Here is a 22,073-nt window from a genome sequence, read left to right on the forward strand (position 1 = left end):
CTTTACTATGGTTTGTGTAAATTTTCTTATGCCAGCACTTTAATAATACAAAAAAACGCTCAATACCTTTAAATATTTTATTGACAATATTAATATACTAATGTATCAAGATGTTTTCAGGCAAGTAGATATATATGACCTAACTCATGATTTCTAATGTACTGTAGATATTAAAATGATGTAATGTTGTACATTCTTTTTGTTTAAAAATATTTTCTTGTCCTGAATAACTTCTATCTTTCCCCCACATACACACACAGTTTGACATTATATGGTGCAACATTAAGGTAAAAGAAAAATTTTAGTTAGTAGGCTCCCTTGAAGTATGCTTAAAATAGAAATGTGGTATTTTCATCTGTGACGCCAACAGGACCTAAGGTGAGTCCATGAGATGGTAAATATTCAGATTTATCCACAAAACCAACTGTTTCAGCATTTTCAGCCCCAACTTAAAAATATCATATCAATGACTGCCAACTCCATTAGGGGGTTCTTTCACCAAAATCATAAACCAAAATGTTTCTTCATTTAAACAATTTTATTTGTGGTGGAATTTCCAAAATCTCTTATATCTTGAAATCATCCACAAAATACTATTTTGTGCTTACATTAAAAAGATGCATTTCTTATAAGATCAAAATATATACCATTAGGCAGTATTGTTATATTTTTATTTTACACAATATAATCAAAGGATTAAAGAGACAAGCAAAAAAGTTAAATATATTTAAAACTCCCTATAACTGATTTACAGCTATTCTAAAGTTTTAAAGAAAAAAAATAAAGCTCTAAACATCAGATGTAATATTTTGATAAGCAATATTTATAAAAAAATATAAGTTAAGCATTGCAACAAGCTACCTTTGATGAACTGCCCCCTATAAGAAATAGTATCTCTGGAACTATATATCTAAAGCAAGACAAAGGAAAAGAAGAAAAGAAAGTATTAATTGCAATAGTGACTTTTTAGTTAAATACACTTTCTTATAAAGTGGCAAGATAATATTTACAAATTTACAACTGCAAGGAAATGTTTATTTACAGGTTGTCTTGCTTTTGGACTTTTTTGGCCTCTTTCCTCCTGTGTAATAGGCCCTCCTGGCAGAACTGATCTAGACTAGATTTTTAGTTCATAGCACATGATAGATGAGCCTGGAATTAGAGGCCCCTTGAGTTGCAGGCTGAGAATCGGTGCTGGCAACTGGGGAGAGAGATGCTGGGTCCTGGAGAGGCAATCCAGGTTGCTCTGAGTTGGTGATCCGATCCACTATGCTGGATAAGCAGTCCAAGCTGGATAAGGAGCTTTTATCTGTGGCATATACTAAGGATACAAAGAGAAAACCATTAAAAAAAAATCCTTGCTTATGTTGCCTCTTAAGCAGCAGGTCAGCTCCTTTGAAACCCAGAGGTCAGGTGGTCACAGAAAGCCTGATGTAGAAATTTACAACAAATATCTAGCAATTCACGGGGATGAAGGTGGGGAGTGGAGAAGCGCCCGGGTAATATTTCAAGCAAAAGCTCCTATGTCTGTGTGTGTGCATGGATGTATCTGTTAGGGGGATTTTGAGCAGAAGATGTGTGTTTATTTTGCTCTGTCCCAAAACGCCATAAATACCATTCTATCCTTTTCCCAATACCGCATGGAAGAACAGACTCTGCTTTGATAGGCTGAATTGTGAAGTTGAACTGGTTTTTAAACTCCTCTGAGGTCATCAATTCTTACCATTTGGTACATCAGGACAGTAGACGCTGTCAAAACTGCTGCTTTTTCTGGACCAGACAGGGCTGTTACATTCGGGCTATAATAAAAGATACAAAAGAAGGCATTTGTTTTCAGGTCTTGGCAAAAGATGCTCTGACGTAGGGTGAGGCAGTGCTTGCCCACCAGCTCCATAAACTGACCACTGTCAAATACCTTCATTGCCTTGATTTAGGAAGGGCTAGCCTGACCAAATTGCAAGGGCACTGAGGTCAATCTCTGTGCTTGGAGAAGAGGACAGAGGCAGCAAAAGGAAGAGGGTGGGTGGAATTCAGCAGCCATGTGCATTGGGTTAACCATGCAAAATGGATTGGAGTAGAAGGAAGCCACACTAATTCAGAGAGAGAGAGCACTTTCCCAGGGCAAAAACACATTAAAACCTGGCAGCGTTGGCGCAAACGCCCTCTGTAAAGAATGCATCAACATCTTCCAGCCAGGCCTCAGCAGAGCAGGGACTCGGGCCACACGGGCATCTCTCTCTTAAGTTACAAACTGCGGGACAGTGGAAGCCTCACACAGTTGCCTTTAGATGTTAGTGTATGGCAGGGGCCACTGGTGGTATATATTGGAAATAAACCGAGTTGTAGAGAAAACATCTGATTGATCATTCACAGCCACCTATCTCATGTGACAGCCTCTTCCTACGATGTACACTTAGAACTTGGTAGGAAGTCAAACTAAACTCCTGGTCCGCAGCTACCTGTTTCCTGGCATCTGTCTAAATGCGGCACCTCTCTTCTCTTTCAGCACCTGCCTCCCCATTCCCACCCCCAACTATCCACCAATAACTACTGGCTGTTTGGTCGCTACACCTGGCCTAAATGAGATGTAAAGGTTTTTGTAAAAGATTGGAAGGACCTAGTAGGTGCAGAGCTCTCTCTTACCATGCCGTCAGAGCAGCTGGAGGTGGGGCTGGTGGGCTCAGAGCAGCTCTGCCCTGGCAGGCTGTAGTAGTTTTCCACCTGTTCCCTCAGCAGCTCCTGCAGGCTCTCAATGTAGCGGATGGCATTCCTGAGGATCTCCACCTTGGGCAGCCTCTGGTTGGGGTTGGTCGTGGTGCACCGCTTGAGCGTCTCGAAAGCCTGGTTGACCTTCTTCAGGCGTCTCCGCTCACGCATGGTGGCCGCCTTCCTCCGATCCATGGTGGTGGACTTCCTCTTGCATGCTTTGCAGGCCCACATGAGGCAGTGGCCGGCCTGGTGGTGGCCCGTAGGTGCTCGCACGTGCTCATCCTCGTCTGAGCCCTGCAGGTCTGCTTTGTGCGCCCCGAAAGCAGCCACTCGCGGCTCAAACTCGTCCCCGAACTCGCCCTCGGGGGACGGGATGCAGGAGCCATCGTAGAAGTACTCAGAAGGCGAGAACTGGCAGCCATCCATCATGTCCATCTTCTGCGGAGAGGAAGGAGGTGCACCTGGGCAGCAGCGAGATAGGGGAGAAACCGGAGCCTGGCGCCGCTGCGGGCAGGCGAGTCCCGGGCGGAGCTCCCTGGTCGGTTTCTCCGGTAATTAACAAGGGCAGACGCCTGGCGGCCTGGGTCAGCCGCGCTGGGGTTGAGGATCTTTATATATTCTTGGGGAAGGGAGGCCGGCCCCAGTGGCCCCGCACTATTAGCATATCCCACTGCAACCCCCGCCGGGGCTGTCTGGGCAAACCTCCGCCTTTCCTCTAGAGACAACTTGCTGTTTACTGCCCCTTTTGACGCTAATGGTTTTACTGCATTTCTGCTGGGGCGGGGGTGATGGATGGCTCCCCAACCCACTTACTTGCACACTCTAGATTACCTAAACCAAGGGACACTTAAAGGGTGTCACAGACAAAAGAAACGAAGGAAATCCTACTTTGTACGATTGCTGTCACATTAAAAAAAGATAATTAGTAAATAGAACTCCCTACTTCAGCTGACACCAAAAGCGGACCTGCCTTCCCAGTCCGGGACATGAGGGATCACTTTATTTTCAGATGTTTCTCTTTTTCATGAACTTTAGTTCTGTCAGGCATTTTTTCAGCCAGTAGGCCAAATATCGGTTGCTAAGAGCTTGAAGTGGCACTTTCAGTAATGGAGTGGATCTAGATTTTTGTTTTAATCTGTTTTGTTTCTCATCATATTGCCATTTTGTAGGCTCTGTGTTATCGGGGGTAAGCGGGGAGGGGAAGGTTCCTTTTCCCCAAGACAGAGCCCGCTCTGAGTTCTCTCACTATGCTTATTCAAAAGGCGTGGGCACAGGAGGGCCAGGTGGCCAGGAACACACCTCCCTTCCTCTCTTTCCCGCTTATGCGCTTGTTTGCCGAGCGCCTTCTCTTTTGCGCCAGACCTTTGATGGGCCCTGAGCCGGCGGAAGGTACGCACTGACTGCGCCTCTTAAGATTTGTATTCTAAGAAGCCCAGTTTTAGACGGCGAACTTCTTTCCAGGGGTGCGTCTCCCTTCTCCCTCTCTTTCTGCTCCGCCCTGTCGTTTCTACAGACTAAACAGCCAAGCAGGGCTTTGGGGTCGCTAATTTTCTGCTTTCAGGCAAACTAACACCGTTACAGATGCGTCCCAGCTGCCGGCACAGCAATCCTTCTTGGCTCGTGTAAAATTTCCAACTCCTCCAATCCGAGAAACTTCACACACTTTGGCGACAAAAGCCTTCCAGAAAAGCAATCACAGCAGGGTCTTTGAAACTTTGGTGGCTAGAAGGCGAGAGGGGAGGGCTTCCATTTAAGTGACAATGAACCTATTAATCAGCTTTTGTCATTCCTCCTCCACCCTTACTTAACCCACTACCAAATCACTTGTGGGAGGTTGGTGGGGGGCTTGCTGTTTATATATGGGAAAAGCTCTTACTTCAGGCCTAAACAAGTATTCTGAGGTTTGGGGTCAGGCCTTGTAGCCTCATTCAAAGAGGAGAGAGAGTTCTCACCTTGATCTTGGGTCATACAGTCCAGTAACTGTTGTGACTCCGAACGTATTGGGGGCTGAGGGAGCTTTCTTTTCTATTACTTTTTCCTAAAATTATTTTCCAAAAGCAGCCCTGGCAGGCAGATCCCTGTCTGCAGGAGCCAGAGAAGTATTAACTTTTTCAGGTGAAATCTGTACTCCAAAGTGAAGGTCCCAGAAACCAGAGGTGGGAGAGTGTCAGTCACCAAGGTTTGCTACAGACATCCCCGCCGCAGTCCTCTCTTCCAAGTTCTGTCATCTCTAAGACAAAGACACTACTACCACCACCATCACCATCCACCCTCAAAAATCAGGCCCTTTCATTCCAACGGGCTGCTTAGTAGGCCTGTGGGAAATTCATCTGTACCTTATTTAGGACTATTAACAAGTGGCTGCCTTTGAAATGAATAGGTACCCAGGGCTACACCAGATAAAAGAATTAAGTTCCTACAGGACTCATCCAGGTGGGTGGAAACATTCCAAACCAAGCACATTGCTACCTCTGAAACACAGTAGTGGGTAGATATTCTCATCTGGGAGTTATCAGCCAAGTCCCACAGGTTCTGGTCAGCAGCAATAGTACCATTTTCTTTGCCTAGAGGGTTCTGGTCAGCAGCAATAGTACCATTTTCTTTGCCTAGAGAGTCCAGAAGTTCACACACTGGTTGAAGCTAAACTGAGTTGTGTGCAGATTTAAGATTTGGGCACAAATAAACTTTAAGCGGAAGATAGAAGTTACCTTGCCTTTCAGCTGATTTCTTTCCACCGGGCACCTAATGTGCTTTGTACCCAAACTGCTCAGCGTTGCATGTGTGGAGCAAACAATTATTAAGAATTTTCTATTTGCCAAGCACTCTTCCCAACCCTTTCCATGTATTCACTCGTTTATGACTTACAACAATTTTGTGGCAACTGTAAGTGGACCCATTATTAAAAGAAGGTAACCAAGCTCAAGGAGTAAGTCATTTGCCCCCGCTCACACAGAATTGGAAACTAGGCTTCCCCGTGGAGAGTTTGTGCTCCTAGAGGTGAATTTCGTTTGTTTTTTTCTTGAATCAATTTGTTCTCACTGCGCGTCCTTAACGCTCCAGAGCAGAAACTCGCAAACGCCGGTCCCCAACAGCTTTCCCTCGGCTCCCGGGCTGGGAAGACGCTGTCACTCAGGAAGCTCTGTCAGGAACGGTGGTTCTCAGAGGTTAGGGCTGTCTTTGGTAAGGTGATCTCAAACAAATTTACCAGAGTGCCGCGGGTGAGTGGAACTAAAGAAGCCGAGAAAACACAAGCGCCCGGCGGCTTAATGGGACTTGCTAGGGGGGAAACAGGGTCCAGGGTTGAGGACCCTTGGGACCCGAGTGCTGAAAATAGGATCTCAGAGCACCAAAGTTAAAAAAACGAAACAAAACTTTTAGACCTCTGTCAGGGGCGAGAAGAGAAAGAGATCAAAAAATGGGAGGCAGGATACAAAGAAGGCAGGGAGCCAGCGCCTCAAAGATGGCTGGGCTCCCCTAATTCGGGAGAGATTCCCCTGCTCTTTTCCCAAGAAAGACCCTGGGTGGGGAAAATGCGAAACTGAGTGAACGAGACAGAGGAAAAAAAAATTTTTTTTGAGTGGGAAAATTGAACAGAGAAGTATGAAAACAGTTAAAATTTACTTTTTTAAAAATAGGTCGTTTACAGTGCTCATCTGGGTGGCCTCTTCTTCTCAAAATCAGACTAGATTGGCTTTTGCTTCTCATAGAAAGGAATGAAAATACTGTTTTCCACTATTTCTCCAGAGAAGTGGATGTCTTCCATGCAGAGAAAACTCACGATTGTCTAATATGTAAACGGGTTGTTAGAAATGATATTCCAACACTGACTGTCTGCTAGGAAAGTATCACAGTAGTCAGATGATGGGAGGAAAACTCAGCCCAGCTGGGTGTTATAAATGAATGCCCACCAAGGTTCTGGTGAAGTGTCAACAGATATAATGTTTTTAAATTTTTGTGTCATTTTACATTCTGAATAAAAATAAACACATGCTTAATTTTCTTACAATTTAGACTTGTAAGCAGGTATTAATTGCAAAGACCTTTAAGTAATCATCAAGTTTTTTTTTTTTTTAAAGAGAACATATTTTAGTTTAACCATTATGGCAACAATCCTAGTGTTGATGGACAGACCACACCAGCAAAATGATGCTTAGAGCTTCCTTTTTTAGTAAAATTTGCCCACCCTAGGAATTCTGCACAATTGAAAATTCTCCATGCTTCTCTTAGCAGGAGAAATCAAATATACATAGGAAGATAAGTTCATTTCAATTCGTTTCTGCCCCTACCTGAGACCCTTATCAACTCCTGGACCAAGGGAGTTCTTGAAATGTTTGCTTATTATACCTGACGTAACAACATGCTAAACAATTTCAAACCGCTGTTAGCTCTGGGAACCAGGCACACCTAAGTAAACACATTAGTACCTGCCAAAGCTGCTGGAAGAATTTGTGGAGAAGACAGCTGAGGAAGACATTGGCCTCTGCTTGAATTCGAAGACTCCCAGGAGAGATCAAAGGCCTGAGTAAGGACTTTTAGCAGCCTTGAGAGTAGAGAAAGTAGCCAGTCCTTGCAGCGTTATCTTTGTTCCAGCACATGGCATAGGCATCCCGTCTCACAGGCTGACTCTGAACTAGGCTTGCAAAAAATTGCTTTTCAGAATGAAACCTCTAGGAAGGAGGGTCATCTTTTACAACACTTTTTCTGACTTTAAGGGAGTGACTGGAGGAGTCTGTTGGGGAAATGTCTTGATGGCTTAGCTCTTTGAGGAAATGCCATGTTATTGCTAATTTACTAAGAATGCATTAGAGTAGGAAATGAGATATTCAAAGTTTAAACTAAAAATTTTTTTAAAATACTTTTTCCAGTTAAGGTGTTATAGGAGGAAGGTTTTGAGATGAATAAAAGGGATAAAATATTACTAAGAGAAAAGCACAGATGGGTAAATTGTAACTTTGAGTTAAGAGATGTCTTAATAGGGATAGAGGTCACTTTAGCAGCCCAGGACTTCTCTGCCAGTCTCAAGAGGACTTGGGAACATTGAATTTTAGCACCACACCTCCACCCTAAAAACATATGAAAGAGTCTGAAAAAAAAAAAATGAGTCCGTTAGACATAAGTGGATTTCCACTACGTTCAGGCTTGAAACTCAATGATCCAGGTGTGATGATTAAAGTTAGTTTCAGAAAGCTGACATTTGACATTCTACAAATTATTTCTATAGTAACATAAAAGAGAAAGTCACTCGTTATTTTATACTTGATAACTTCATGCCTGCCTCTGGAAAGAGGCTCAGTTTTAATCTCAAATTGCTTATCTTTACCAAGTTATTAACATCTTGATTTTCTGCTTCCACAGCCCTGTTTGTTTTGGCTTTGGCCTTAGTCAAGCTTATCATCATTAATATCAAATAAAAACATTTAAATTGCAAACACACCAAGGATTTCATTGGAAAGCCTAACATGTCAGCTATAGCAGTGGAGGTCGCATGAAGTCTTTGGGAAATACTTGCTCTATTTAATGAAGAGACTTCTATAGGCAAACTTATTCCAAACAGTTTCTCAAGTTACCCCGCCAAGAGAGATAGAGAGGATTTGATTTACAAAGACTGAATAAAAACTATCAGCAATTAAAGTCCGTGAATTGATAAAAGCTTTTTGCTGATGAGCAGACTATAACACAAATCTTATTATAAATATATGCACAGTTATAAAGTAAATGAGTTCACCTGGTCACTTATGACATCTGATTTCAGTTGTGGCGTGGATCTGATTTTCCAAAATATAGGGGTGTGCGTGTACATATACATTTTTAGGAAATCGTTATCGATTCTCAGGAAGAAAATCATAGATACATAATAAGCATGATTAATGGATATACACGCCATTAAGCCATCTTCAGTTACATGTGTTCCGATTAGATAATTTGCAATGCTTGACCACGTATCTTTTAATTAAATGACTCCTCTAATTTGGAGTTTACTAGCTAAATCACTCTTGAGAAAGAGCTTTTGGAAAACAATTGTCAAATACAGCCAAATTATTCTGCAGTCCTTAAATGCTCCTCATTTCTCAAGGGCTTCTCTTTCAGGATGCATAAGCAATTCTGAGAGCGAGCTTGAAGCCACTGATGTTGACTGGCTCCAAATCCTGGCTCTGTACTTAAAACTGCAAGAACTCCTCTCTGTTCCAAAGTATCCTTTTCTCGTAAGAGATAACAAAAGGACCCCTTTACAGGTTTTCGTAGGGTTATATGAGTAAACAGGTAAAGTGTTAGTAATGGCTCATTCATTTTACTGCTGGTCTCATTGTTATTAATACTTTCTCAGCCAGAGCCTGCAAAAAAGCTAGAAAACTAAATCTCATGGAACTGTGGCTTTTGGTGGAAGAAAAGCCTCTTGATGGTCAATTTAGATTTACTAATGCAAAATAAAAACAGCTGACATTTAGTGTTTATTTTTGTGTCCTGTTTTGGTTAAGAACTTTATCTCAGTGAATCTTCAGAACCCCAGGAGTCACGCACTATTATAGTCATCCCCATTATTTTATAAATGAGGAAACGGGAAAAAGAGAGGAGCAGTGATAGTTCCACGTTTACACTGTAGCAGCGAAGATTCAATCCAGTTTACGGCGCACAGAGGTTCAGCAGTTTGCATCCACTAACACTCCCACCTACTTCTCTCACACTTTTGAGAGGGATTATATGTCAAGATCAGTTTCCTCTATGACGCTTTCTGCATTTTAGGAGAAAGTAGAATTATCCATACACTCAGAAAATTGAGTAACTATTATCCCCAGGAAGAAGCTTTTTGAAATGCTAAAGGGGCAAGACACTGCTCCATGCCTGCGGGGGGCGCAGTCTGTGGCGGCATCTGGAACTCTGGCGGTGGGCAACAAGGTCCAGACTGGAGCGTTGGGAATGAAGTTTGGGCTGGGAAGTGCTGAATTAAATTTGATTTTCACATTTCTGAACTGAGGACTAGCTGTAGAGAAAAAGAGGGAAGGAAGCAGTTAAGGGCGGGTGGGGGGAGTGAAAGTACCATTTACGGAATGTAAGAGAGAAGTAGCAATTCCAAAGAAATAGCTTGCCTCTTTCCTCTGCTTCACTTCCCACTGTGATTCTTGGTGGTCGTTTCTTCCTGAGGTTACAGGATAAACAAACCTGGCACACGTTGTAAAATCCTCACGGTGAGGAGCTCCTGGGGCTTCAAGCCTCTCTGGGGCTTTGCTATTTGGTCCAGCTAAGAGGTTTCATGTGTGTTGTTGTTGTCTTTTGCCCTCAGCCATTTAACCCTTACCTCTCTTGAAGCAACCTTCCTTCAAAGATGCCCACCCCACCTCATGAGACAGATCGTCCCCTTCTTTTATCTTTCTATTTGGAAAACAAACCCAAGCCACGAGAGGTCTTGAGGCTATTCCAGTCTTCTAGCCACCAGTCTAGTTCAAGAAAACCCGGGAGGGACCAGAGAGACCTGGCTCAGAAGCCAGCGCAGCCCCTGGTGCACCATATGAATGCTTCCTCACGAAGGGCCGGGCCTGTAAATTCAAAGAGGGAAAGTAATTCGGGCTAAATTAGCTGAAGATTTTTTTAGGCAAATGAGCAGAATTTTTGTGCGGTAATTTCTTGTAACAATGAGATTTTCCTCGATTGAACATTCAGTCGTTAACTTTGAGAAAGTAAATCTCACCCAGATCTCCAGGTAAAGGACAGTTAAAACAGAAAGAAAAGGGATGCTGATAAAAGGGAAAAGGGCAGATTTCTTCCGGATGGTCTTCATTTCTAACCACAAGTGTGGGGTCTACATGAGATAGAAAAGTGAACAGTTTAATTCAGACACAGGAAAACAACCCATTTTCCATCCCTTTAAATCAGTCCATAAGTAAAAGCCCAAATAAATGGGCTTGGGTGATTTCTAAATTAAAATGTGGTTCACCTTTATTTATGCCTCAAACATATTTTTTTCAGTTGAATCAAATTAGGAACAACTTTGTTCATATAGAAACTTACATTTTAATATTACTATATCAGGATCCTCGCACATTTTATATACAATACGTCACTACACATTTAAAATATATTTCTTAGGTTTACATTAAAAAATGAAAGTACTAAGATTATTTACAAAAATATATTCAATACCACTAACATTTAGATGCAACGTTCCCACTTTGCTTTAAACAGGAATGAACTTCTTTTGAACATGGCACAAAAGGATCATCGTAATAAAAGTAAATATATTACAAAACCAACCAAACAAAAACAAAGCAAAACTGCTAGATCTAAGCCACTCGCGGTTCCCCAAATACAAGCCCAAAGCCGAAAGGCTTTTTCATCTGAGCGTGCACAACAGTTTCCGAGAAGTTTCTTTGTGAATATGGCTCCTTCCCTTTCATAAGCTCCTGGGTCTGGGTTCCTAAATATTACTGTAACGTGACCTAAAGGATTAGGCGAATGAGGGAGGGAGGGATCTTCCTGCTACGTGGAGGACATCCCAAGCACCGGCGCCGGGTTACTTCTCCACCACCTCCTCCGCGCAGGGGAGTTTGTGCTCCTCCGAGGAGATGCTGTCCACGATGGAGGAAAGACATCGAAGGCTACTCGAGGCCGATGAATCAATGCTTGCCCCTGCTGAGCGCAGAAAACACACACACAAACATAACCCCGACGGAAGGAAGAAGCCGGCCGCCCCGCGCCCCGCGCGAAGCCGCTTAGACCGCGCGGGAGGACTGGTCCCCGTGCAAGGAGCGCCGGTCTCTTAGGGACCGTCCAGGCTCCTGCTGGGCTCCGAGCGCTTTCTGCCCCCAGCGAGCACCCCAGTCCCCTCCCGGGATGTTCTCCAGCGCAGTCCAGTGCCCTTTTACTTTACCTTCCTTGGCAGTTATCACGAGCCCCCTGGAATGATCCGAAACACTTGGCCACTGGGAGCTGCAGGTGCGCAGGAAATCCGCACCCTCAAGCTGGAGGAAAACCGAGGCAGCAGATTAGTCAAGAAACATCAATTCCGGGGGTGGGGTAGGGCACCCTTTGTGAGGGGGGGTCTCCCCTGTTTCCTCAGGCCGGGTACGAATTTCCTGCCTATTGCAGGCACCCCGTGTTCACGGGTCACCGGGGGTTCATTTGAGAGGGACCGGGAGGGGCGGGTGAGGAAGGAGGACGCGAACGGAGACCGAGCAGCTGGAGGTTAAGGCCCCAAGGAGGGCGACTAATCAGCCTATGCATTCCCGGCCCCGGCAGCATCTGGGCTTACATTCTCTTGCTTGGGTCTGTAGCTGAAGGGGTCCACCCCTAGCTCCTGCATTTTGTCCTGCTGATCCAGCCGGTGCAGCAGGTCCTGCAACCGCTCAATGTAGTTGATGGCGCTCCGCAGAATCTCCACCTTGGGCAGTCTCTGGTTGGGGTTGGCCACAGTCCGCCGCTTCAGTGCCTCGAAGGCCTCGTTGATTTTCTTTAGCCGCCTCCTCTCGCGCAGGGTGGCGGCCTTCCGCCGGTCAGTGGGGGCAGATTTTCTCTTGCAGGTCTTGCAAGCCCAGATCAGGCATTGGCCGGGGCAGTGAGGAGGCTGCAGGCCTGGGGGCGCCAGGACATGTTCCTCTCCGCTGCTGTCGCTCCCAGCTTCCGGGGGCATTTGGTCCTGGCAGGGGGACAGGGTACCATCACTCCCTGGATACAAAGGAGAGCCCTCTGCCACTTCTAACGGCTGCAGGGTAACATTTTCCCCATCCAAGTAGAAGAAATAGGAGCCAGTTTCAAAAAGGTCCATCATCATGTTCTCCTCCTTGGCCTCTGACTCGGTCTGAACGGGGTGATGGGCTCAAAAACCCAGAGGAGCCACCCAGATGGCATTTAATTAGTGCGGTGACTTAAGTCGCCCCAGCTTTATATATAGAAGCTCCTGAAACTCAATCCAACTTTTAGCTGTCATGGAGCATCAGTCTCTCAACGTGATTACAGCCAGTGCTCTCTAGAACATCTAGTTTGAAAGAAAACTGAGAAGTGTCACCCCCAGAATGATGTGACAACCTATATGCAGAACAGGTTAAAACAAAATACATAGAGAGAATCCAATAATTTAAACAAAGCATCGAACACTTCAATCTGGGGCAGTTTAGACGCTAACCTGCTTACAGGACAACTTCAGAACAACTGGGGATTAACACTGCTCCATTCCCCTCCCCCAGGCTCATCTGAATTCTAAGTATAGACCCATGATGAAAGATTTCAAAGGCAATAGCCATTGCTCCAAAATAGCTTGGTTAATGTTTGCAGACTGGTTCAGCTCTTTTCTCCCTCCTGCCTGTCAAAAAGGTGCTATTCCTGTGATTAAAACCATTACAGTCCTTCAAAGGTTATACATGACTTTCAGGCTTCAGCCTCAATAGCAGCAGGTAAATCTCTTTCCTCTCTTTTACTAAGGTTGAATGACAGTTTGGGAGCTGGAAGGGGGTGGCTGGAGGGTGCTCAGATTCCTTCCTTGGCTATCTCTTTTTGGAGGGTGGCAACCAAGATCTGAATTCCGTACCCCTGTTCCACGGTGGAGCAGTAGTACCTATAAGGTAAGGGGTGGGACTGAGGATGGGGATGCACTAAATGTAATAATGTCTCTTGAAAAATAGTTTTAGTGGAAATAAGACTCACACTATAGCTATTTGATATTCCAGGATTCAACGTGCCACTCCAAGATGCCTCTGTTAAGGCTCCTGTTCTACAATGTGTGGTCATAGCTTTTTCATTAGCATTCTCGGTATCCACTGACTCCAAATAAGTTCTTTCATAGGATTCAGATGAGAAAGGTAGCAACCAAGATACAAACCAAGGAACAGAATGTTTAGTTGCAGTTTGCCCATGGTCCAATACACACAAGTATGGTGGTTGAGGAGGCAGTACAAGATAAGGGTGAAGTGCAGGGCCCCTAAATTCCAAAGATGCCCCCTCAAGTCTTAGCTAAGTTAATTTCTATTTATGTGTGGATGGGTAATACTAGGTCTTGATTTCTTTAAGATAACAATGGTTGCCTTATGGAATTTTGGTGAGAATTCGATCAAATGATACCGTGCGTGTGAAGCATATAACCTTATATTAGCTACTTGATGAACATTAGTTATTTAAAGCATAAGGCTATGTCAAGGCTAAGACCATTTCTTATGAAGGAAATAAAGCACAGCTGTAGCAGAGATTTATTTTTTCTCCTATTTAAATTCTTTAATTTATTTATTTATTTAATTTTTTAAATATCCCTTCCCTTTCCCTTTCCTTTCCTTCCCCTCCCAGAGCTCTGGAAGGACTCCTTCCAACCTTAAATTGCCTTTGGGGTGACAGTCAGCTCTGGTTTTAGCCTTTATAGTTAGGGCCTGAAAAACTAGATGGAAACATAAGATCTTCTTATTCTACCCCAAGCAGTGATAATTATAGGCTGTGTTCAATACGATTTCACTTTTTAAATGAAGAGACCGAAGACAACGTCCTTGGACTCAATGGTCAGACAACGTAGAAACTAGTTACATTTTTTAGTTAAGTCACTTATTCCGGAAGATAATTCTTCATAGTCTCTTCCTATTGAGTCACAGACTTGGGATGTTAAGTTCTGACATTTTGTGCTGTTTTTGCATTTTTCTTATGTGCAGCTGAATAATTCCTTATCAAGTGTGAGAACCATTTTTCTGTGTTTGGAAAAGTAGGAGGCACAGGGAATAAGAAGAAGCCAATACTTTTGTGACATTTTCTCCTATTTCTGCCATTCCCCTGGTTGTGATATCAGAAGTTAAGACTCCAGATTGGAGGCTCCAAGAGTTAAGGGAATAGCCTAACCTCTATTAAGGAAAATTACCCTGAGCTCTTAACCTCACTCTGTGCTGTATCTTGTAATGTGAAGACAATTTGAAAAGTCATTTTAACCAGTAAAGTTATATAGCATTATTGCTAAGATTATTAAGATAACAATAGCTGAAATTCATTTATTCGACATGTTTGGGGTACCTACTGAGTGCCAGATAGTGTCTTGGGTGACAAGAATAAAATGGTGAAAAATGATCTCTTCTTATGGAGTTGGAATCTAGAAGGGTGAGTGAAATTGACTAAGTAATTAAAAAAATGGAAGCAATAGCACTGGAATTGGGGGTGGAAGACCTAGATCACAATCGTTTGGGGCCTATGAGAACTTAGTCAACCCTAATATCTCAAATTCTTAGTTTTTTCACCCATAACATGTATAATGACAAAGACACCATACTCTCAAAGGTCATGATAAAGTTTTTAAAAATGTGAAATTGCTTCAAAAATGTTGCATACCTATAAAAGTATTTTTATTACTGCAATTAGGTATAGAGAAAAAATGAGATAAGAAAAAGATCACTTCTAGGGAATTTTGTTGCTTGGGTGACAGAAGTAACGAAGCATCGACATATATACACTACCAAATGTAAAATAGATAGCTAGTGGGAAGCAGCTGCATAGCACAGGGAGATCAGCTCGGTGCTTTGTGTCCACCTAGAGGGGTGGGATAGGGAGAGTGGGAGGGAGGCTCAAGAGGGAGGGGATATGGGGATATATGTATGCATATGGCTGATTCACTTTGTTGCACAACAGAAAGTAACACAACATTGTGAAGCAATTATACTCCTATAAAGATGTATTTAAAAAAAAAAGAAGTGGGGCTTCCCTGGTGGTGCAGTGGTTGAGAGTCCGCCTGCCGATGCAGGGGACACGGGTTCGTGCCCCGGTCCGGGAGGATCCCACATGCCGCGGAGCGGCTGGGCCCGTGGGCCATGGCCGCTGAGCCTGCGCGTCCGGAGCCTGTGCTCCGTAACGGGAGAGGCCACAACAGTGAGAGGCCCGCGTACCACAAAAAAAAAAAAAAAAAAGTAACGTTTAAGGTGACACCATTCTTAGATTCACCACTGATTTTAAGAGGTATCGGGTAGATATGAGAAAGTCTGCACATCATGAACCTGCTAAAGAATATGAAAGTGTGCACTTTCTCCTTCATTTTCCCCTTATTTAAGTGTTGTCACTGGAGAAACAGTGAGTTCAAAATGTAGAAAGAGAAGATTCTAGAAAGAAGAAGAAAAAGCTTTGGGGTGCTGATCAAGAGCAGCTTCCCAGAAAGGGGTGGCATTTCTTTGTGTGAATTCAACTATCACTATTGAACTGTCATTTCTTATTAAACTACAAAGCCCCTTTCACAACATTCTCTAGAACTCGGGCCAATAAAATTAATGTTGTTATTCACCTTTGTTCAAACAGATTTTTCCCTCTTTTGTTGTTGTTTTGGGGATTGGGAGTAGGGATGGGAAGAGAGAGAAAAGGAAATGCCAGCTTGGGAAATAACCATTTTTTATTAGATTAGGTAATGGGAAAATACGCAATGATTCCAGACAACTAAATACGGAACTCTTGGAACTCAAACAAAATGTGAGATGCCTGTAATTGCAATTACATTATTTCTCAGTACAACTTGGGAGACACAGATCTTGACAAGTGGTCAAAACAGGTTTATCCTCCAAGGTTTAAATAGTTCAAATATGTTTTTTTAATTATGGAAAAAGTAAATAATAATAAGAGAATAATAATATTGTGTCAGTAAATCACTTCAGGGGCCTAGAGTTCATTCATAACGAAATGTGAAAGTAAGCTAGTGATAGAATTGAGAGTTTTCAAATAGTTTACCACCCCATTATTCTTACTTCATGCTTAGTTATTTGTAAATGCATTTTCTTCCCATCATCTCCACAAAAGCTTGAGTATGTCCAGTTCTTCTTCTCCGTGAAAAGGAGTGGGAGGAAAAGGATTATGGCCAGCTCAGCCAATGGTGGATTTTAGCTATGAGCCTTTGGGAAGATGCTGTTATGTGGTAGAAAAACAGTCTCGGAGTAAGCCAGAATCTAAGTTCTAGCCATCCTCAATTATACATTCCAAGCCTCAGTTTTACAAGAGATCAAATGGCATATGTAATGTATACATCACAGGTTTGTTGTTAGCATGGATGGAAAAAATGGAAATGGAAAGTTTGTTGTTAGCATGGATGGAAAAAATGGAAAAAAATATATGTTGAGTCCTTGCTATGGAATATGCACTCAACAAACTTTAATTTCCTTCCTTCCCCTACACAATTCATAAGGCCTCTGATTGAAATAGCCAAAGGGAATTAACTGAAATACCTAGATTTGTTAAGACAGATGTTTAGGATAAATTTAGGGATTTATTTGTGTTAATGGGGTAATGGAAGTGAAAATATTAGAACTAGTGACTCTGATAATTGTGTTTCATGTATTTATGCCCTCAACAAATTTCCAATTACTGGGGGACAGACACTAATTAAAAAAATGACTACCTGAGCTAGGAACTTTGGAGGAAAAGAATGTGATTCTTTATGAGTGTATAACAATGAAGAGTCTGTCATGAATGGAAGCTTGCGAAAGGACATAAGTTCCTGAGATGTTGGGTTGGTATTTCTAGGGAGCAGAGTTGAAGATTTTTAACAAACCTGTGGATTGGAGTAGTGGTGACAGTAGGAGGAAGGTCAGGGAAGAAGTAGACACAGGGTTAGCCAGAAACTGATGAAGAGATTTTTGTGGGTTATACCTAAGGAATTTGGCTATATTATTGCATAGCTGGGTTCAAAGAAAGCAGTTTCAGTTACAGCTGAGAAAGTAGACCTGAGGGCCAGATAGAAAATATACTTTTTCAGCAGTGGAAAGAAAGAGGAGAAAAGGGAGTAAAAGAAAGGGGGTGGAGGAGGGCAAGGAGAGAAAGAAAATGAACAGCACTAAGTCCAGCCTGCCGGGAGAAGACGATCAACTAACAAGGCCAGTGAGTGGCCCTGAAGAAGTAGAAGGTGAAGGAAGGGCCTGCTGACTGAAAGGGAAAATTCAGAAGAGGCAGATTAATGCTTTAAACTTGTGGCTGCTAAATGAGTAACCTGAACCCATGCACCTGTAATTTACCTAATCTGCAGACAGTGTGTGCCCAGAGATTCCCGAACACTGTGGTAAAAATAGTTTGCACTTAGACTGACAGAACATTCGAGTTACTTCAGAGGACATGGGAGAGGGGCACAGACCAAGCAGAGGAGAAGGGAATGTTTTAAAGGCGAATGCAACTTCCAGACTGTGGCAGTGAGAAGTTGGGTGGAGAAATGGGGCTGGATCTGGATTACAGGGACTGCTGCGCAGCTGCCTTTTTCAAAATAGCTCCGAAGAAATGTGTCTAAGATGAGCAGAGGAGGAACCAGAGAGGCTGCTCTTCAGATTTTTCAAATATATTTTTTACTCTTTGCTCTCACCCCCCTTTCCCTTCCACTTGGGAATAGAGCAGGACTTCCACAAAAACCTGTGTTCAGTTCATGTACTAGACACAAAATGCTACTGAAAGAGGCTGCTGCTCATTTATTTTCTAGGCACAGTGTCCAGGGAAAGAGACCATAAATGCTTGTCTACCTGAGAAACTCTTATTTGGTGCTTAAAAAATGAAGTTCTCTTTATAATTCTGCACTCTCCCTATTTTCATTCAGATTTAGGAGTTTGAGAGCAACATTTGTGAACCATTAGAATGTTTTCAGGTTACGTATTCCTTCCCTGTGGGTCACCAACTGGCAAAGGTTTGCTTAGGACAAGTACCCAGGAGGTCCCACTTTCAGTACAAAGACTGGGAAATCCTGGACAAATCAGAACAAGTTGGTCACCTTACTTCCAGGAAAAACAGGATAGATGCTGACAAGTATCTATTCATAAATAAGAACAATGAACAGGGTGCAGTATATACAAAGTAGACTTTTTTCTTTAAACATAATTATAGTGATTACAAATATGGGGTTTGATGTTAGATCTAAATCCTAGGCTCAGCTCTGCCACTTGCTAATATTTGACCTTGGGCAAGTTATTTAACTTCTCTAAGTCTCAACTAGTCCATAAAATGGAAATAATATTACCTTATAAGGTTGTTTTCATGATTAAAACAATGTTAATAAAATACAGTGTCTAGCGCATAGTAAACAATACAAATTGGTATTATTTAACTTTTGATTGAAGAAATATCATCCATCTACGTGTCACCTCAATAAATCATACTTTGCTTTTTTTGTCTTCTATATGACCAAAAATTTTATATTATTAATAATACATAATGTAAATTTTGTATTACATAATTTTAAGAATATAGATATAATACAATATCATGCATATATGGCCTTTTTCACTTAAAATATTACATAAACATTTTCCATGATGCTACGTAAAACTAATGTTTAAAATTTCTAAGATATATGGAATGATTTTTCAATGTTATTTACATCTTTTAAAAACTAAATGAATTGTGATATTCAGATGACCCAAATTATAGTAGGGTCTGATGTTACTAGCTTGTTAAGCTAAACAGATGTCTCTAGTATAGAATGGTTAGCCAAGTATTTTGTTACTGCCCTCCAACTGGCTGGTTATGACATATTGTCCAAAATAGTTGGTGCTTTAATGCCTATGTCACAGCCTACTGTGACAAATAGTCACCACTGTACAAACACATTTATTCCATAAAGTTTTTCTACCGGTTTGGAAAAAAAAGTTGTTTAATCAGACGTACACACACATTTCATACTTTTTCAGAAGCTCAGACATTTCGCCTTGAGATAATGCATGTTAGCTTTTAGGATAGTAAGTGATAGAAATATGGCAAAAGTTATAAAATGTTTAAATTGTATATAATCTGGTGTTTTTGAAGTACAGGGATTATATTTTCAAAGTGCCACTAGTCACATAAAAATTAATCACGTTAAGTTTTATCTTCCCTGATTTCAAGATCTGAGCTAGATGTTGTGATTGGAAAAACCGTGCTGTATAATTTCACAATGTAAGTATAATCTTTTTATTAAATCATTTAAATTATTTTTTAAATTTTCTTCTGTTTAAGTATAAGCTATCATGAGATTTAAGCTATAATATTCCAGAATTTGTACTTTTAGAGTATAGAATAAAAAGTAGTTATATATATTTTACTTTGTAAAGTTGTAGCCATTATTCAATTCTGAAAAAAAAAAAGTTGCAATCCCTGTGTCAAAGTGCTTTAAATAAATGATTTCATTACATCTTTTTTTAAAAATAAATTTATTTATTTGTTTATTTTGGCTACGTCGGGTCTTTGTTGCTGCGCATGGGCTTTCTCTGGTTGTGGCGAGCGGGGGCTACTCTTCGTTGTGGTGCACCGGCTTCTCATTGCGGTGGCTTCTCTTGTTGTGGAGCACGGGCTCTAGGCGCACAGGCTTCAGTAGTTGCAGCACGTGGGCTCTAGAGCACAGGCTCAGTAGTTGTGGCGCACGGGCTTAGTTGCTCCGCGGCATGTGGGATCTTCCCGGACCAGGGCTTGAACCCGTGTCCCCTGTGTTGGTAGGCGGATTCTTAACCACTGCGCCACCAGGGAAGCGGGATTTCATTACATCTTCACAATGTTTTATCAAGTATGATTTATCTCCATTTTAAAGAGGGAGTAAAGCATTGAGAAGTTAATCTACTTGCCTGAAAATCACATGCTTATAAACGAAACTCTGGCTCTTAGAGCAGTCATTTATATAATCAAAATGAAGTTCTTATTCTGAGCCTCCTTACAGTGCCCAATAGAAGAGTAGTCTTCAGTGGGAAAAATAAAGTCTAGGGGCAAACTACCTTAGAGGACCTTTGAATGTTTATTTGGCAACCTGTAGGATAACTTCCGTTTTTCTAGTGACCAAAAGAGGCACTGTTGATAGCTGTTGGCTGAGATTTGGACCTGTGTTGTACTTTGGGAAATAATGATGCAATGCTATTTTCCATGTACAGTGCCATGTACAGGCAGCCTGTACCAGAGGTCATGAAACTGATGCTCAAATTCAAATGCTTGAAACTCATGGTCTATTTGATTATTTTAAAATATACAGTAAGAAGGAAAGAGAAAGAGTAGGTTAGCACACTTAAGATAGGGTACAAGTGGGGCAGAGAGACCATACTATACAAGTCTTGAGTTACACAATGCATATATATCCTGTCTTTCTCCCTTCCCCTTCAGTCTGCCCCACTTACAGTATCTACAAGGACTATAATTGAGGGTGATCAAAGGATTTCAGCAGATGGAAGGTGTCTGAACAAATACACAGGTGCTCTATACACCTAGTCAAAACTACAGCTCACCTATAATCTACTGGGCAGCCAGCAGATTCTGTGGACCAAACTGGATTTCACCAATAAGTGGTCAGTTTAAGACTCCTTAAATATTGGGTTTCTCAGGCATATTTAGTTATTTGATGCTTAATTGGCCCTCCATCCCTTTCTATGTTGACAAGCATAGGCTACACTTACTTTGTCTGTCTCTAACCTGTTTTCCAAGCCATTTGCTTTTATATTTAGTTTCATCTGTTCTCCCTATTTTTTGCTCTTATACTCTATGGTAGGATTGACTATTCTTAAATAAGAGCAAATGTATATTATATCTCCTTTCAGAAGTTCTTTACATGTTTTCAAACAGAACTGCTATCGCTTGATATTTTCTAGTTTCTTGCCTAATTTCTTTGAATTCTTTAACATAAATCTATCTTATAAAAGTTTCATAATCTCTAATTTCTATTTGCCACTTCCCATCCCTTGTTCTTTGCTTCTTTTCGAAAGTTGCAAAAAAAGATAGCTTGGGCTTGAAAGAGTCTTTTTTTTTCCTCAAAATGGTTCCAAGAACTACCACATCAGCTGAGTGTAGAATTTCTTTCTAAATTTGTTTTCAAGAAAACAGACGATCATATGCTTTTGGAGATCAACAAAGTAAGGTGCTTACGTAGCCCTTAATAAAGCATTCTTTTTACTAAACACAGAGTAATGTGGATTGTGACAAGCATGACTCCTATGATGGATATTTGGTAAAGTATGATTTTCTTTTCATACAAACCAGGGCTCTATTAACATGGTTTCCTCAAGTCTACTTCTCACTTCCAAATCCTCTAGGAATTGACACCAACTGTCCATTTTGACACTTGTTCATTAATTTCCTTTCAATGGGACTATTCTCTTCTCTCAGCTGTTGTAGCAATTTAAGGTTTTACAGACTCTTCTGGTATGGCTCTTTGTTGAACATTCTTTCTGTGTTCAGACTGTGTAACACCAGAGCCTGAAAGTATGTCACAGAGTCATTAGTGTAGTTCACCACTTGTTCCATTATCCACTCTCACAGAGGGAGACTTTAGCTGACCCCTTAAAAACTGAAAAGGGCAAAATCAATTAGTTCTCTCCAGCAAGATTTAATGGTCTTGATAGCAGTAAATCCGTGCTTCCTTTCCTAACCTGCATCATTCTACACACCTGACCTGACTGCATCCAATAGATCTCTAGTTATAAACTTCTTACAGAAAAAAAATGTTTTTTCCT

At 41.8% G+C, this 22,073-nt stretch overlaps 2 protein-coding genes across 2 annotated transcripts; both read right to left on the reverse strand.

Moving 5' to 3' along the window:
• Positions 1 to 524: 524 nt before the first annotated feature.
• Positions 525 to 3,296, reverse strand: MYF5 (myogenic factor 5). Its single transcript, XM_032646074.1, has 3 exons — positions 2,644 to 3,296; positions 1,724 to 1,799; positions 525 to 1,321 (listed from the first exon to the last, which is right to left on the reverse strand). Exons 1-3 carry the CDS (start codon positions 3,142 to 3,144, stop codon positions 1,131 to 1,133), a joined length of 768 nt encoding a protein of 255 aa, XP_032501965.1. The 5' UTR covers positions 3,145 to 3,296; the 3' UTR covers positions 525 to 1,130.
• A 7,400-nt stretch (positions 3,297 to 10,696) lies between these two features.
• MYF6 (myogenic factor 6) lies at positions 10,697 to 12,558 on the reverse strand. The gene is made up of 3 exons (XM_032646127.1): positions 11,954 to 12,558; positions 11,573 to 11,663; positions 10,697 to 11,334 (listed from the first exon to the last, which is right to left on the reverse strand). The coding sequence occupies exons 1-3, from the start codon at positions 12,470 to 12,472 to the stop codon at positions 11,216 to 11,218; spliced, it is 729 nt and encodes a 242-aa protein (XP_032502018.1). The 5' UTR covers positions 12,473 to 12,558; the 3' UTR covers positions 10,697 to 11,215.
• Positions 12,559 to 22,073: the final 9,515 nt, after the last annotated feature.

The sequence above is a fragment of the Phocoena sinus genome, chromosome 10 (genome assembly GCF_008692025.1).
Source record: "Phocoena sinus isolate mPhoSin1 chromosome 10, mPhoSin1.pri, whole genome shotgun sequence".
NCBI classification, from domain to species: domain Eukaryota; kingdom Metazoa; phylum Chordata; class Mammalia; order Artiodactyla; family Phocoenidae; genus Phocoena; species Phocoena sinus.

Coding starts and splice junctions, on each gene's coding strand:
- MYF6 (XM_032646127.1), bottom strand. CDS start 12,472: ATGATGATGGACCTTTTTGAAACTGGCTCCTATTTCTTCTACTTGGAT. Junction 11,664..11,953: donor ACAGACCCAAGCAAGAGAAT/GTAAGCCCAGAT, acceptor GTTTTCCTCCAG/CTTGAGGGTGCGGATTTCCT. Junction 11,335..11,572: donor CGTGATAACTGCCAAGGAAG/GTAAAGTAAAAG, acceptor TTCTGCGCTCAG/CAGGGGCAAGCATTGATTCA.
- MYF5 (XM_032646074.1), bottom strand. CDS start 3,144: ATGGACATGATGGATGGCTGCCAGTTCTCGCCTTCTGAGTACTTCTAC. Junction 1,800..2,643: donor CCAGCTGCTCTGACGGCATG/GTAAGAGAGAGC, acceptor CTTTTATTATAG/CCCGAATGTAACAGCCCTGT. Junction 1,322..1,723: donor CTGTCCTGATGTACCAAATG/GTAAGAATTGAT, acceptor TTGTATCCTTAG/TATATGCCACAGATAAAAGC.